Source organism: Rhinopithecus bieti, unplaced genomic scaffold, assembly GCF_001698545.2.
Source record: "Rhinopithecus bieti isolate Rb0 unplaced genomic scaffold, ASM169854v2 scaffold_37463, whole genome shotgun sequence".
Taxonomy (NCBI): domain Eukaryota; kingdom Metazoa; phylum Chordata; class Mammalia; order Primates; family Cercopithecidae; genus Rhinopithecus; species Rhinopithecus bieti.
The window spans coordinates 859670-876384 of NW_016815818.1; the positions used below are offsets into that span (position 1 = coordinate 859670).

At 52.5% G+C, this 16715-nt stretch overlaps 1 protein-coding gene across 4 annotated transcripts; it reads right to left on the reverse strand.

Annotated features, from left to right (window-relative positions):
• Nucleotides 1-821: 821 nt before the first annotated feature.
• Nucleotides 822-14811, reverse strand: ROBO4 (roundabout guidance receptor 4). Of its 4 annotated transcripts, none has more exons than XM_017853844.1 (18): nucleotides 14261-14811; nucleotides 13510-13839; nucleotides 13111-13268; nucleotides 12795-12915; nucleotides 12382-12509; nucleotides 12053-12281; nucleotides 11677-11789; nucleotides 10797-10965; nucleotides 10456-10641; nucleotides 10284-10326; nucleotides 8240-8376; nucleotides 7873-8136; nucleotides 4315-4422; nucleotides 3943-4084; nucleotides 3562-3798; nucleotides 3049-3407; nucleotides 1645-1851; nucleotides 822-1517 (listed from the first exon to the last, which is right to left on the reverse strand). In XM_017853844.1, exons 1-18 carry the CDS (start codon nucleotides 14328-14330, stop codon nucleotides 1495-1497), a joined length of 3024 nt encoding a protein of 1007 aa, XP_017709333.1. In that variant the 5' UTR covers nucleotides 14331-14811; the 3' UTR covers nucleotides 822-1494. The 4 variants fall into 4 exon arrangements, with proteins under 4 accessions (XP_017709333.1, XP_017709336.1, XP_017709334.1 ...); XM_017853847.1 differs by having other exon boundaries at nucleotides 13510-13633; nucleotides 14261-14470; XM_017853845.1 differs by lacking the exon at nucleotides 13510-13839.
• Between the last annotated feature and the right edge of the window lie 1904 nt (nucleotides 14812-16715).

Consider the following 16715-nt stretch of genomic DNA (forward strand, 5'->3'; position numbering starts at 1 on the left):
ATATGTCCTTATGAAATGCCATGAACCCCAACTACACTTGGGCAGAACGAACCTATTACTTAATTTTCCCCACTCCCAATCACCCTTCCCCATGCCTTAGACCCTCCCACTTCCCTCAGCCATAAATATCCCTAAGGCTTATCTTGGGGAGGTGGATTTGAGAGCTGTTCTCCCATGTCATCACTCAGCAGTCTTGCACATAAATCTTTCCTCTTTTGCAAAACTTCTGTCACAGTGATTGATTTACTGTGCACAGGCAGACGGGCCCTGGACCTGGCGGTAATGTAAGTTGCCAGGACCAGCAGACCCTGAAACTCCCACCCCTGCCCTTCCTATATTCTGCTTAAAATTTGGTGGATGAACCTCATTCTTCCTTTTTTTTTTTTTTTTTTTGAGAGGGAGTCTTGTTCTGTTGTCCAGGCTGGAGTGCAGTGGCCGGATCTCAGCTCACTGCAAGCTCCGCCTCCTGGGTTTACACCATTCTCCTGCCTCAGCCTCCCGAGTAGCTGGGACTACAGGCGCCCGCCACCTCACCCGGGTATTTTTTGTATTTTTTAGTAGAGACGGGGTTTCACCGTGCTAGCCAGGATGGTCTCGATCTCCTGACCTCGTGATCCACCCGTCTCGGCCTCCCAAAGTGCTGGGATTACAGGCTTGAGCCACCGCGCCCGGCCCTCATTCTTCCTTTAATTGCAGAACAGAAATGTGTGATACTCCCTAAGTGTCAATGAATGCCTGATCCCTACCTAACGCAGGAAACTCTTGCCATCTCTCCAGGTGCTCCCCTAAAAATGGTGCTCCGAGGAATGATCTCACAGAACTCAAGTCTTGACCATTTTATGGTATCAAATTTCTTAAGCTCATAGTGACAACAGTATAAGGATGGTGCTTTTGACCTATGGTCTAACACCTCCCTTCCTTCAGCATCCTCCCTAGACCCAGCCTTGAACCCGTTGCTTGGCAATGAGGTAGGGCCTCAGTGCCTCAGTGGCATTCATAATTATTTTCTTTACATGGTGAAGTTGGGAGAGAGTTGAGCTCTTTTCTAGAGGAGGGGCCCAGGTAAGGCTGAGAGGGGGCTCCGAGAAGCTCCTTCCTCCACAGTCCTCTCCCAGCAGCCACTGTTGTTCTCCACGAAGGCACCTCTGGCTCCTCTACTTCCTGTGATCCAACTGGGTGGGGAGAGCAGGAGACTGGGCTGTTCTTCAGGCCAAAGCGACCTGGTAGTGGGAGTGGATGGCACAGAAGAGAAAGCAGTGGCTAGGATTCAGGTGGAGATGATGTTTTGCCCCCTGAGGGCTCCAGGTCAGCTTTGCTCTAATTTTGTTTTCATTTGTTTTCACAATCCTGGAGGGAGAAGTGTCCAGAGGCTTGGGAAGGTGGACCCCAACTGCGGAGAAACACAGGCCAAGACCCACACACCACAGCCCAGGTCTTGTGGGTGGACAGGAGAAGTGGTTCTGATTCCCGTCTGGGCAGTCTCAGGGACACCGCTCAGGAGTAATCTACAGAAGAAGCTGAAGGACAGTGGAGTTATCTCCCCTGCTCCTTATCTCCCTTCCCCAGTGACAGGCTTCCTCCTGGCTTCTTCCCAGAGGCCCTCTGGTCAAGATGGACACATTAGCCAGGAAGATAGACACTCACCACCAGCCTTGGGCACAGGACAGTGGAGCTGACTTCTCTGGGAAGAGATCTGAGAGTCAGGGGACCAGGGAGGCATCCCCCTTCCCAGCCGCTGGGTGTGGTTGACCTCCATATCTTCCAACCAGTCTGGCCTCCACTCCCACAGGGGCAGGGAGAGGCTGGGGGTCAGGAAGATGTCATCCCTTGGGGAGGGAGGTGATGAGGCATCTGTCGGGGAGGGTAGAGGTGTCTGTGGGGGGTTGACCTTCAGCCCCTAGGGGCCAGTTTAGTACAGGAAGCTTAGGACCAGCTCAGGGCATGTACCCAGCCCTAAACATAACCTAGCCCCAACTCAGCCCATCAGTCCCAGAGGCCACATCCCCAGGGGCCTGATCCATTTGTTTCTTTAGGGAGAAGTGATTGAACTGTTTCCTCCCAGCCCAGCTCTGGCCTTCTATCTGCACTCTCCTTGCACATCCCCATTCCCTGGGCATTCTGCTATCATGGGCACCTCTGTCCTGGATAATCCTTGCCCTCCCATTTACCACAATCCTGGTTGTTTTTCTTGGGGGCAAAGGGTAGAGTTAGGGTTAGTAAAATGGGGCTGGGGGATCTGATGGTGCGTGTGGGGAAGGGACACCGAAGCAGCCAGGACCCTGCACTACCTTCCGCTGACACGGAAATAAAGGTCCCACTCTGCTGGGAATGTCAGGGGTGAGCCCAGTGGCCCCGCAGCCCCAGCCACTGACCGGGCAGGAGGATGGAATTGGAAGAGGATGGAGCAACCTTTCCTGGAGACTCAAGTCAGGGTAAGAGGGGAGTCCTAGAGGCAGGAAAATGGACCTACATTTGGCTGCCTTTAGAATTGGACAACTTAGGCCAGTCTCAGCGGCTCATGCCTATAATCCCAACACTTCGGGAAGCTGAGGTGGGCAGATCACTTGAGGTCAGGAGTTCAAAACCAGCCTGGCCAACATGAAACCCCGTCTCTACTGAAAGTACAAAAAGAATTAGCTGGGCATGGCAGGTGCCTGTAATCCCAGCTACTCGGGAGGCTGAGGCAGGAGAATCTCTTGAACCTGGGAGGCAGAGGTTGCAGTGAGCTCAGATCATGCCATTGCCTGGGCAAAACAAGCAAACAAAACAAAAACAAACAAACGAATTGGACAATTTGTCCTTGTTCTGTGGGTGACCTTGGGCATGCTAATAAAACTATCTGACTTAACGTTTCCTCATTGGGATAAGAGGGATAAAGAATATTCCACATAGACTTTCAATATTAAATGTATGCAAAGCACTTATCATAGTACCTGAGATACAGTAATCGTTCAATAAAACTAGTTGTTTTAAAAATGATGACATTATGATGGTTGTTAGAAAGGCGAGGGGTATGAGTGAGGAGTAAGATGGGGAGACCTCACCTACCTGTGAAGACGCAGTCTGCCTCCCTGGGCTCTAGACCAAAACCAAAGCTATCCACTGCCACTGCCAGGGCCCGGGCAAAGTGGGCATCAGCGAGGAAGGAGCCATCAGAGGAGCTGACAAGGCTGGCTCTGGCGCTGGCAGCATTGTCCTCAGAGGCTGAGCCCCAACCATTGGCTAAGGAGCCCTCGCTGGGAGTGGGGGTGAGGCAGGGCCGAGGTGGGCACAGCAAGACTCCCCCCTCAGGCCCCACCCCTCCTCCGGTCCTGCCCATGCCCGTGAACTCTGAGGCTGTTGGGGTGCTGATATACCCATAGGTGGTGGGGGGTGAAGGAGCTCTTGGCATGGGAGAGACGCTGTTCCTAAGGAGAGGCAAAAGGGGAGACAGCAATGGTTTGGGTGGAATGGGGGTTGTAGTAGCAGAAAAGCCCCAGTTGAGGGAGGGCGGAATGGGTGGAGAGGCACTTGCTCCCATAGCTTTTCTGTAGTTCTTTGGTTATCTCTCAAGCCACTCACCTGGGAGTCTCCTCACCCTCACTGAGTTCCAAACACAGGGCTACCTCCTCAGGGGTCAGCACGCTGTCTTGATCCTCCCCCAGGGATGACAGTGAAGAGCTGGACAGGTGACTGGAAGCTGGGCTGGGGCCAGAGAGGGAAGAGGCCTGAGGGCTAGGGGGACTGCAAGGGCTAAGGATGGGAATGGGGGCTGTTGCCAGCAGGATGGAGGAGGGAGCCTGTGGTGCCACCGGAGGCCTGATCAGGGTGAGAGAGTGATGGCACGGTGGTTAGTACAGCTCTTCAAGTCCTTTCTCCCCTTCCCCAGCCTGTCCAATCCCAATACACACTCCCCTCACCCCCTCTCTCCCAACCCTGCTTCCGGACCCCATACCCTCTTACTGGATCTGTTGACTCTGAGTAGGGGGAGTTTCATGAGGAAAGAGGGGTCCTGGAGGGAGAGGACGAGTAACCAGCTCATTTGAGGAGCTGAGGAGTTTCGGTCCCAGGGCCCGCCAAGCAACCAGAGCTTGGGGCACAGCTCCTGCGGTATAGAAGCCTGGTGTGAGAACTGGCATCTCCATCTGCTCTGGAGCTCAGCCTGCCGACTCCCCCACCAGCTCCCTTAGCTACCTGTCCCCTACTCCATCCAACCCTCATCAGCCTCCTCAGGGAAAGGAGGATGAGCCTGTGGGAGGGGCCTGGGCTGGTGAGCCCCTGTACCCCTACACCCTATCTCACCCCTTCACTTCCCTTTCAGGGACCTTCTCTCACCTGGGCTTTGGGAAAGGTTCTTGGAACCTCTATTTCCCAACTCACAGGCCCGGAGCTCCAAGGGTTGGCTCCCCCGGAGCAGTGGGGAGCTGTTGACATGCTGCAGCTCTGCAAAGAAAGGGTTGGTGGTTGCGGGGCCCAGGATGGACCTTTCAGACCCCAGCTGCTGTCTCCATCTTCAGTCTTATTCAATTCAGCCTGCAGGACCCGGAACCCAGAGAAAAGAGGGGGAAAACCCCCTGAATCCCTTCCACACCCCCATCTTCATCCAGCAGCTGTGATATGGTAGAAGGAGCACTAGGCTTGGAGTCAAAAGACCTGCCCAGCTCAGCTGTGTGACCTCAGGGCAGTCCATGTACCTTTCTGAGTCCCAGTTTCATGTGTAAACAACCACTTTGAATGATGGTCTTGACAATTAAGTAAAAACAGATTGCGCAAGTTCTTGGCCTTGATAGATAGTTTAAAAAACAACTTTCTTTTCCTTGACTGTATTCATTCCAATCTTCCTGATCTCTATACCCTCACATTGCTACTCTCATGAATTTTGGCTCAGTAAGAAAAATACTCCTTCTTTTCTTGGAGAGAATCTATGAATTTCCATTTCTCACATTGCAAATATCTCACACGGCTCTGGATAGCCCTGCTCTGGGAAACTCGACTGTCTCTCACTTGAAAGGTGGGGTAGACTGTCAGGTTGAGCTGAGTGAGTAAGACAAAAACAGGGATTGACACACAATGTTGGCTGTGACAGGAGACAGTCAGATAGTAGGAAGAGGAACTTCAGAGTGGGAAAAGGTATTGGTCTATCCCAGGGAGGCAATGCTTTGCCCATAGCTATTCAATACTTTTTGTCGAATGGAAGAACGAATGCATGGGTGATACCAGAAATGCGGATGTAAACACACAGTGAGAAGAGTCACCAAGATGGAAGCTGTCATCTGGCCCACATGGGCAGTGGAGAGACAGGGCTCTGAGTGAACTTTCACAACGAAGCTGGAAACTAAAGAGACAGCCCCAATTGTGTGCAGTGACCTGTGATCATGCTTCTTGGTCAGGCCAGAATGCAAAAGGGATCTAAGTTTAAGCCAGAGAGGAATAGGGTAATAGAGGAAAGAGATTTTTCCAGGACCAGGAACCTGAAGACCATCAAAGGAGAAAAGAAACAGCCTTTAGATTAGTGTCCCATGACCAGAAGCCCAACTAGGAAAGGGTTTCTCTTCTTGGTGGACCAGGGACTAGGCAGGACCCTCAGGGTAGAGCTATCTAGTCAGTCTCGTATCAGAGATCTGGAGGCCACTATGGGCAGCTTCAGAGCAAGGAAGTGAGCCAGGCTTTGGCACTGACCAAGACCCCATTTATGTACTAGTGGCCAGACCTTCTGATCCTTTGGGATGGAAACTCATCAATGACTAGACTCCCTCCATCAAAGTTGCCTTTGGTACTTTGGCTGTTTGGTTTTTGTTGATTTTCTATAGCTTTCATATGACCCAGGTAGTCCTGGGAGCCAACTTCTGGGTTGGTGTGCCAACTCTGCTATCATCAGCTTTGTCTTGTCTAGTGCCTGGCTTCTTGACTAAGCTCAGAAACGTGAGCACAAGTTGGTTGGCTGGTTTGGGTGGAAAGGGAAAGAAAACAGCCAGGTCTGGAAAAGGCCACTTTTATCCTAGCCTGTTTCACTTCCTCTAAGGTACCCTGGTAACAAAAGCCGTCCTCCTACATTGCTTGGAGTTACTTGGACTTTAGTTTCAATTCTAATTGAATAAACTACACAAGAAAAATGTTATCAAGGTGAAAGGTTGAAACTCATTGGCCAAATTGCAATAAATATTTGTTTGAATAAAATAATGAATGAATGAGGTTATTCAGTGCATGTATCTGGCAAAGAGAGCAGAACTAAGAACCTGTTATGATGGATGAGAGACAGGAGGCTGCAATTGTGAGGATATCAGCACTAGAGAAGAAACCCCAACTAAGGCCAAATAATAAGAAAAAGGAACAAGCAGGTAAAGGGGAGTTAGGGGCAATGGGAGAGGCTGCCAGTTTTAGAAGAGGAAGAAACAGCAATAGAATCAGCTCCATGGCTCTGCAGAAGACCATAGCATGATCTTGCTGCTGCTGAGGTCCTGGGAAGTAGAGGTAGAATATCTAGTGTCCACCAGCCAAGGAGTCGCTGCAGTTGACCTACCCTGGGGACAGTGGTGAGATGGGGCTGGAGTGAGGAGAAACAGGAAGTGAAGTAAACCACAGGTTAGGAAGCTTCATCTCTGAATTGGAACCCTTCTTAAGAACTGGCTATAGAAAACCACTCACCTCTTTCCAGTAGCATTACTGTTCTATGAGGGGCTATCCATTCCATTAAAGTAGGTGTAGTTCTCCATGGGAGGGCTGTTTTTCAAATGAGACTATTCAACCTCTTCTTATTTGGTGTTTCATTACCACCAAGGATTTGTAACCCAATAGCTCTGAGGCAAATCTGGTAAGAATGCCAGCTTCACTGATATTTAAAGTCATAAAATTCTGGATATTGAACAAGTTCTTAATTATCTTAATCTATCTTTGTCTTATTAAAAGTTGGATTAAATCCATTTTTAAAAAAAGACTTGGCTGTAGAACATTTGTTAGGTCTTACTTATCAGTACAGAAGACTCAAGAAGACAGCAGGTAGAGTGCAGGCCAATGTTCTGCAGGCCAGAAGTAGGAAAAAATACTCAAAGAGAGAATCAGATTTCCTGAGGGAGCTCCAGAGAGACTCAGAATCGCCTTCAGAGGCAGACTATCCTGCCTTCAGGTTTGAGTCCTGTAGCTAATTACTTGCAGAAGTTTGAACTAGTAACTCAATCATTCTGACCCTCTTCCTGTCTATAAAATTAGAGAAATAGTAGCTAGCCAATCTATTGTGAGGATTAAATGAAGTAACACATATAAGTAAAGCACCCAGTATATAGTAATTGATCAAGAAATGGAGGCTATAACTATTTTTGTCTGGAAAGTCAAAGAAGGCAGCTGGGAGTCAGGAGAGAAACCTCTCCAGAAAGGAAATGCCCATTCCTCTCCGAGAAGTGAGTTGGGAGTCGGTGCCCAAGCACACCTGTACAGAGTACACCAGGAGATGAACTCATGGGAACCTGAGGCTTCGTGGCAGCCCTTGTCACATTCCTCTAGGCTCTAGCATTACTCGTATGCTAGTCAGCACTTTCGTTAGGCCCTGAACTCTTAGAAGTCAAGGGCTGTATCTGGTGTCTCTTGTGTTCCCCATGTCTGGCATGCAGTGGTGCTTATTAAATGTTTGCTGAGTTGAATTGACTGCAGAATTAGGGCTCACTGCTGGCGTAGCCAAACTGAAACAAGAGGACAGTGCAAAAAGCTGAGGCTATTGCACCCCTAGCTGAGTGCTCTGGTGGTAGGAGAAAGAGGTCTTGCGTCCACCTGGAGAGGAGAATGGAAGGAGGGTGTGGAGGTTCACCTCACTCCAGGCTTTGAGGTCTCATTCCCATCACATTCCCACTCCTGGGACCCTCTACCACCAGCTCAGGCTATGTCTATTCTCCCTCTCCTTACCCTGCTTCTTTTTGGCCTTCCAAGCCTCTGTAGGGGCCAGAGACAAGCGTGGAGAAGAGAGTCCCCTGCGGCTGCAGAGGCTGTCTGAGCTGGAACAGGGGCTGGAGAGCCGGGCCAGCTGGGGTGGTAGGCGCCTGACCGCTGGGACCTGGGGACTTGGCCTGGCTGGGGGACTGGAGGGCAGCTCAGCGATGAGGGAGCCATAAAAAGTGCTGGTATCTGGAAGCAGGGGCACGCCGGGGCTTCGGGAGTCCCAGGAGAGCACTGTGATATAAATGACAGGAGGAATTATGGTGAGCATGTCCCACTCTCCATCCCTGGGATCACTGCCCCCAGCTAGGCCTTTGCCCCCACTGAGCATGCTCACAGGAGCGATGACAGTCTAGCGGGTCCCGGGAGTCCGCCCCCAGCCTACTGCTGAGGCTGCTGCTGCTGCTCAAGTCCCGAGAGCCAGAGGTGGAACGCCAAGTGTCTGCCAACCACTGGGAGTCACTGTGATCCATCCTGGGGCAGTGGAGGGAGGGGGTGAGGCCGGGAGAGACAGGGAGAAGTGAGAACCTTATTGGCCAAGACCTCCTGTTCAGAGGGCAGCAGAAGAGGGCAAGGAGTTGGTGGTATCTGCTTTATCCTTACTACTGCTTCTCAGCGTTTCACAGACTCCTTAAGATCTCTGACCCATCCCCCAAACTCAGCACCCCTTTCTATTCCTGGATGAGGGGAAATCCAAGTCACCCAGAGCTGGGAGGTAGTAATGACAGACAGCTATGTTTGCTGAGGTGAAAAGAAGACCTGAAGACAAATCTGGTTTGACAATCCAGCTTGGCTTGAGTATGTACATCTGTTGTACTTGGGTAAATACATCCTCTCTAAGCCCCAGTTTTCTCATCTGTAAAATGGTAACAATAAGACTTTCTACACTCATGGCTGATGGTCTGAGTTTAAATGAGGAAATCTGAGATCACTCAGCTGGCAGAGCAGGAGCTTGCTCCATGGATGTTGGCCTCTGGCTGCCTGAGTGATCCTTCAAGAACAGGGATCTGAGCAAGGAGTTTCTCTGCCTAAGACCTTCAATGGCCCCTCATTTACCACGGTAGAGCCCAGGTACCTAGCATGGCTAACAGGACTCTCCTTGGTCTGGTTTCCAACTCCCTAACTATATCCTTTGCTCTGACCCATCTCTCACCCTATACCTGAGCTAGAACAAATGGTTTGTCTTTCCCTGTGGACATAGCAGGCTATTACTCGCTGCTTCATTGCTTTTCCCTCCACCCTCTTCTTACTGTCAGGGTAATGTGGAATCTTCTTTCTCCTGTGTTTTTCCACATTGACCCCCTCCATGTGTCTTGTACCCACTTCTGCGTGGCCAGTGCAGAATTGCACTCATATCCCCTCATGCCTGTCTCTGCCTACACTGAGAGATCCTGGCAGGTGGAGGCTATTCCAAAGGAAAGAATGAACCAAAGATCAGAATGGAATCTCCTTCCAGGACAGAGCAGGAGTTCCCAGGGAAGCCAGAGAAAGCTTAGGGCAGAGCAGACAAAGCCAGGAGGTAGCTGAAAGAAAGAAGACAGTGAACTCAGAAAAGGTCAGAACACAACACCAACCGGCTTGGATCCCTGCTCTGGCCTGAGGACCTGACAGTGAAATGGCAGCTCTAGGCCTGGATGTGCTGGCACATAGTAGGTGCTCAATAACTTCTGTGGATAGATGCAGACCTGGAGTGGGAAGCCTCCCAGAGGAGATCTAATGAAATAAAGAGCCAAGAAAGCAGACAGAGAGATGAAGCAGTTACTTAGTACAAAACTCAGAGAATGGGAGCAAGAAAGATGTGTTCTCTATCAGCATGATGTCCCAAAACTGCAGACTTGTTCTGGCAGCCAAATATACCGGAAGCAGAAGGGCCTATGAGCAGATCTTGTTTTTGAGAACAGTGAGGAAGAATCTATGATGTAGGCACTGAACACCCTCTGCTGTAGCTGCGGATGGATTATGATGCAGGCACAATGGCTCAGTGAGAGAATTACTGAGTGCAAAGGCACTACTTGGTAGAGTATGAGTGCACACATAAGATGAGACATTCGAGCTGGTCGTCTCATGCTGATTATTCTCCACCTAGCAGGGTTAGGCAGCAGGAGAGGTGGGGTGACAAGAGCCCTGGATTGGGGATTCAGAAGGCCAGTCTTGAGCAAAGTCACTCAAGTTCTATGAGTTTCAGTTTACTAGTCTGTCAAGTGGTGTGATAGGAATATTAATGACAGATAAATGAATTCTCAGTTGGAGTTACAGGAGAGATTCATGTACGAGAGTCCCAAACTGCCTGGCAGGTCGACTAGTACTCCACTCTTCTCTGTTGCAGCTCCACTGTCCCTTGCCACCCTCCCTTATGACAGACCTCCCCCTTCACCTCTCACCTGTGTTTTAGGATGGCGTCCTTACTGGTATATCTGTACAGACCTGGGAGAAGGCAGGAGGAAGGCTAAATCCAGAGGCTGGATCACCTGGCCAGAGATCCAAAGCCCCTGCACCATTCTGACTGGATGCTGAGGAGGCCTGTATATGTGTGGGTCCCCCTCAGAATCTCACCTGGGCCCAGGTGCACCCCAGCTTGGCGCCGGCGGTGGATACACACAGCGGTACCCAGAAGCAGCAGCCAGAGCACAACACCACAGGTGGCAATGACCTCAGGCCGCTTCAAGGTGGCCTTCAGCTGCTCCAGGGTCCAGGGACCATGCTCAGTGGGTTCTCGGGTGGCTCGCTCCATGGCCTGCTCTGTATGGGATGCAGAGCTCAGGGGGAGGGGCAGTCGAGGCAGTGAGGGCCTGGCAGGCAAGGGGGAAGAGCTGGAAGTGTGAGGCAGGAGCAGGGAGAGAGGAAGGCGGGAGGCAGGCTGAAGGGTAGGGTGGGCCTGTGGGCACTGCCCTCACCTAAAAGGAGGCAGACAGGGCTACTGGGTTCCCCAGCTCCAGCACCAGTGACTGCAGCCACTTGCACACAGTAGGAACCTGGCATGCGGGTGGCGATTTCCAGCTGGGTCTGCTCACCAACTACAGTCCAGTTGGCTGGGGGCAGTGACGTGTTGCCCAGGCTCCAGACCTGAGGCACAAGAAGAGGTGAACAGCTGCCCCAGGCACCATCCCAGAAGCTAAGCCCTTTGTCTGCAGATCAGACTCCAGGGATGTGGTTATTCTGCCCTGCCACCCACTTGGGGAATGCACCCAATTTCTTATTCCCCTCCTATTCTCCCAACCAAGTGAGAGATACCTCTCTCTAGATCAACAGAAGAAGGGCAAAAGCAATCTGCTAAAATACATGTAACATAGTAGTTCTCAAACAACAGCATCCTTCCAAGTCAACTGGAGGGCCTGCTAAAGTATAGTTTGCCAGGCCCATCTCTGAGTTTCTGATTTATTAGTCCTCAGAAAGGATCTGAGGGTTTGTGTTCCTAACAAGTTCCTGGGTGAGGCTGATGTTGCTGCTCTAGAAGTCACACTTTGAGCACCACTCCCTTATTCACAGCCTGGTTTGATCTACTCTGTTTCTTATTCCTGTGGCCTTAGCCCCACTTTCCATGTCTGTACGTTGGGGATAATACCCCAGGGTGGACTGTGAGGTGAAACAGGATCAGGGAGGTCAAGTGCTTGGCAGGGTCTGGCAGACAGTGGGTCCTTGCTCAGCCAAAGAAGGTTTTCTTTGCTTCTCTGCCCAGGTACCTTTCTCAGTGCGCAGAGCAAGGGTATGCAGAACTCTAGAGAAAAGAGATGTCCTGGCAGCACTAGGAAGGGCTAGGTCAGTTTGTGGGGGTACCTGGTAGCCACGGATGATGCCATTGTGGTTTTCAGCAGGTGGTGGGACCCAGCTCACAAGGACACTGCCATTGCCAGGTTTTAGGGTCACCTCCTGGGGTGGGGCACTGGGCACTGGAGGGGTGGAAGAGAGGCTATGAGGGGCTCTGAGGGAGAAGATGCTAGGGAAAGGAGCTGGGATGGGGGACACAGAGTCAGAACCCCACCAAGGAGACAAGAAGCCTCTCGAAGCTCTGCTGGCCTGGCCAGGGCAGAAGGGAGTTCCAGAGTAGGGCCCATAATCTCCCCCCAAGACTGAAGTAGAACAGTCCAGGGGCTCCCAAATAAGAAGGAGCCAGAGGGCATATTGTTGGGTTCCGAAGGGATCAGGCCCTGACCTTTTTCCGGCAGCCTCAGGAGCAGCACGTTGCTGTCAGGGCCTCGAGCTCGGCCGGAGGATGGTCTCACTTTGAACTCATAGTCTTGGCCCCAGTGGAGGCCTCCAAGCTCTGCGCTCTGCCAGCCGGCCAGCAGCTCCTCTGCCCACGGAGCTCCCTGGCCTCCCGGGGCAGTCTGGGTCCTGAACAAGGCCGTGTAAGATTGGGCAGGTGCAGCAGGACCGCTCACCTGGGAAGGAGTTGCGAGGAAGGGCGAGGGGTCAGAGAACTCAGGAACAGCCCTTTCTTGAGCTCTGGACTGGCTTTCACCCTTAGCACCTGGCCCTTACCTTCCAGCTGAGCCACACAGCCGGTCCAGGCTTGGGGCCCTTTGCGGGGCCCGGGTTCAGCAGTGTCACATTTTCCAGCTGAATTCGCACAGCCAAAAGCTCCACAGGCTCTGTGTAGTCCTGGGGCTCTGAGGGGAGGATAGGGCTAGGCTGGGGCCTACAGGCCGGAGTGACACAACTGAGGCGTGGAACATCCCTCAGCCAGGGAGGAACCCCAGGGAACCCAAACTCCCAGAGTCTCCAGGTCTTGAGCATTCCGATTTCTACTCTAGCAGGGGGGAACCTCCCACTACATGAGACCCCCAGCACTTTGACCCTGACCCCACATACCTTAACCCCAGCCCAAACCAGAACATACCACCCTAACTGGAGCCCGCAGCCTGGCCCTGATTTTAGCCGACCCCTGTCCTTACCCTGGATGGACACCCGGGCTGCGCGGCTCTCCCTGTGTCCTGCGCTGTTGGTGGCCACACACATGTAGGCCCCTGCGTCACTCTTCTCTGCTCTTGCCATCAGCAGGGACCCCCCGGACACCTGTCAGGGCCAGGTTCACTGTGAAGTCTCCTACGTGGGGAGGGGCTCTGAGCTGGGGGGAAGTTAGAGATCCCCGTGCTCTCCCCTCCTCAAATTCTACCTGAGGATGCGGGGCTGGAGGGCAGGTCAGTCCCTCAGGGTGTGCCCAGGTCTGCCCAGGCCAGGATGAATTGTGGGAGAGGGGGCCACACTTACCGTGTGCCTTCCGGGCTGGAGGACCAGGGGGTTCCCATCTTTCCACCATGAGACTGTGGGCTCCGGGTGGCCCCAGGGCGGCCCACATTCCAGAGTTAACTGCTCACCCACCATAGCTACCATGTCCCGAGGCTGGATCTGGAAATCCTCCCGGAGGACTGTGGAGAGGATGGAAGGTGACAGGGAGCAGGGCCCAGGCCTCCTCTCCCTCCCTTATCACTCTTGCCCCCTTCTGCTTTGCCCACCTTCCTGGCCTCCCATTTTGGGCCAGCCCCACCAAGCCTTGCCCTCCCAAGCCTTGCAGCCCAGGCCTCTGCTCTCAGATGTTCCCTTGAACATTCAACTCGTATGTCTCCACCCAGGTTTGCCCCACCCTGAAGCTCCCCTCCCAGACCTCACCAGCCACAGAGAGCCGAGCGCCTCTGCTGACTGCTGTGCCCAGCCGGTTGCTGGCTTCACATGTGTAGACACCAAGGTCTGTGGACAGGGCCTGGCCATCGTGGGCATGTCCCCGGGCAGGGGGCTGCAGCAGCAGAAGGGTCCCATCAGGCAGGAGGTGGTGTGGGTCTGGGGGCACCATGCTCAGGGGCTGCCCATTCAGCAGCCAGCGGATGGTGGGAGGTGGCTGGCCCGAGGCTCGGCAGCTCATCCTGGCAGGGCCAGGGCCCTGGAACAGCTGGTCCTGGGGGTGGACTAGGATCTGGGGCGGGAAGTCCTGAGCCATGCCTCCTGGGAGGGAAAGGGAGCAGAGCCTAGTCTGATCACCAGCAACACCCCAAATTCCTGGCATCCCCCTCATCTGTCTTCTCTTGTGTGCGAGTTTGCCAGATGACCTGTACTCTGAACTACTGAAGGCTGCCCCTCAAAGAACGAGCTAGCTGGTAGGAGAGAGGGCCAGCATGCACAGCATCCAGGCCAGGGCTTGTATAGTGTGTTCTCTCTCTCTCTCTCTCTCTCTCTCTCTCTCTGGCGTGTGCGCACATGCACAAACACACGTACCCTTACACACACTAATCATCATCATCATCATCATCATTCTCATCTCTGGTCCCCTCACTGCAAAAGGGAAGCAAGCAGTCAGCAGGCCTCTTCTGCCCTGAGCAGGCCTTGGATGGAGGGAGCATAGGCCAGGAGAGGGAGAGCAACTCACCCATGATGAGCAGGAGCAGCAGAGGCTGGGAAGCCCGGCCCCGCCGGAGGCTCTCTCCTCCAGAGCCCATGGCTACTCTCAGCCTTCTGTCCTTGTCCCGAGCACTTTGTCCTGCTGCTCTGAGCTCACAGTGAAGAGGGAAGGAGGGGCGGGGTGGGCTGGTGGTGGTTGTTTGTGACCGAGACTCTGCCCCAGGAGGGAAGCGGCTTTGAGGAAACCGATGCTTCCTGCCTGGCCCTCAGTGCCTTGGAGAACTGGGAGGAGACCAGAGGCGAGAAACTCTCTGACCTCGACCCTTTAGCTGTAACCCCCGACCCTAACTTCAGTGCTAAGCTTTATCTCATGATCTAGTCGGGGATTTCTTACAGGGTATCCTTACACTAACCATAACTCCAATCAGAGCCTTAATCCTCTATTTAAATCTTATCCCTGGATCCCAATCCTTATCCTTTGGCCACCTGCTAGAGAGGAATGAAAACCCCAGGAGTCTCAGGACACAGCAAGAAGCTGAGGACAGAGGGCTGTGGGACTGCAGGCTGGGGAGGCTGAGTGAAGTGGAGCAGGGGTGGTTTGTAACACCCTGGTCCATTTCCCCAGGGGCAGATGAGCCAGGGGGTGGGGTAGAGTGGGAGACAGGAAGGACTCAGAGCATATGGGACAAGCTGGGAGATTCCCACAGGATGTGTCCATATTCAGCTCAGAGATGGATGAAATAAGCTTCTGTGGAGACCTTGGGCAAGTCAGTTTCCTTCTCTGTAAAATGGAAATTATAATAGTAGTTCCTACTTTGTGGGATAAAGTAATGATGAAACACATAAAAGATAAAACCACCGGGATCTGGTGCCTGACGCATTAAGAGGGATCCATAAAGCTGAGCCAACATTGTGTATTTGTTTTTAGGCCCATCTTATCACTGAAACTATTGGAGGATCCTCGGCAGGAGTATTTTTCAGGCCCCGGAAAGGCGGTTGGAGTAAAAGACCTTTCAAGAGTCTTTCCAGGCCCAAGAGCCTGTGTCCATGTCTGTAGCAGGCAGGCCTTGCAGCTTTTGAGCCTACAATGTCGGCTCTTGCCCGCTGCCCCCTTTCACCCACAACCTAGACAGAGGCCACACTCCCCTCTCAGATCCCAGCTTGTGTTTACCGGTCTCTTCCTTCCAAATCTGGAATCTCAGCCATTTCCTGGAGCTGTTCCCGGAAGGCCAAGGCCAGGCTCTGGGGCTCAGCGGAAGAGTATCCAGCCTTTGTTCCCAATTGTTCCTGGCTGGCTTCTCTGCAGGGCCCCTAACCCAGCTGACGCCCTCCCTTCCTCCCCGTTCCCATCCTGGCTTCAGTGCCAGCCACAGCCTAACAGCCTGTCAAGTAGAAGGTTCCTTCACTCCTCCTCTTTCCTCTCAAACTCAGACCAAGACTGACAAAGACAGAATCGGAGCAAGGAAACACCATGGTCTCTACAAACTGGGGAGTTTGCAGAGGCTAAAGAATAGGCAGAGTGAAAGTCATAGAGTGGCAGAGCTGGAAGGATAGGAATTGGGGCCAGGGAACGGAATGTCACTACCCTTAGCACCTCTAATTCTGAAATCCCAGTTTTTGTTCTCTGGACCCAATTCCTACCCCAAATTCTGTGGGTGTGTCCTTACACTAACCATAACTACAATCAGAGCCTTAATCCTCTATTTAAATCTTATCCCTGGATCCCAATCCTTATCCATTTGCCACCTCCTAGAGAGGAATGAAAACCTCAGGAGTCTCAGGACACAGCAAGAAGCTGAGGACAGAGGGCAGTGGGGCTGCAGGCTGGGGAGGCTGAGTGAAGTGGAGCAGGGGTGGATTGTCCATTTCCCCGGGAGCAGATGGACCAGAAGTTGGGGTAGAGTGGGAGACAGGAAGGACTCAGAGCATATGGGACAAGCTGGGAGATTCCCACAGGATGTGTCCATATTCAGCTCAGAGATGGATGAAATAAGCTTCTGTGGAGACCTTGGGCAAGTCAGTTTCCTTCTCTGTAAAATAGAAATAATAATAGTAGTTCCTACCTTGAGGAATAAAGTAATAAAACACATAAAGCACAGAACCACTAGCATCCAGTGGCTGGTGCATTAAGAGTGATCCGCAAAGCTGAGTCAACATTGTGTATTTATTTTGGGGCAGGCAGAATGGAGTCGAGTTTATGGGGTCCAGGATCTGTGAGGCCAGAGTGATGAAGGGGAGATTCATATGGACACTGAAGTCAGCTGAGGATGAGACAGGAAAGGATGTGGTGGGACTGGAGGATTTACTGCACAGAAGGCCAATTTGGGATTTCCCAGGTACAGAGTCTCCAAGACTGTCTGACTCCCTGACTGCCAGCTCCCCAAGAATATCACTGTCAGCGGTCTGCCTTTAGACTCCTCTGCTTCTACGTTGGACCTGGGGAGACTAATTAAGTGCTCGCTAACGTTTTAATGCCAACTAGA

Excerpts from the sequence above, each read along its gene's own strand:
- ROBO4 (XM_017853844.1), bottom strand. The coding sequence starts at position 14,330 with ATGGGCTCTGGAGGAGAGAGCCTCCGGCGGGGCCGGGCTTCCCAGCCT. Across the intron at positions 1,852-3,048 it reads GGCAGACTGCGTCTTCACAG|ATGCCTCATCACCTCCCTCC; the intron begins GTAGGTGAGGTC and ends CCTCCCCGACAG. Across the intron at positions 1,518-1,644 it reads TCCTGTGCCCAAGGCTGGTG|CTTCTTCTGTAGATTACTCC; the intron begins GTGAGTGTCTAT and ends ACTGTCCTTCAG.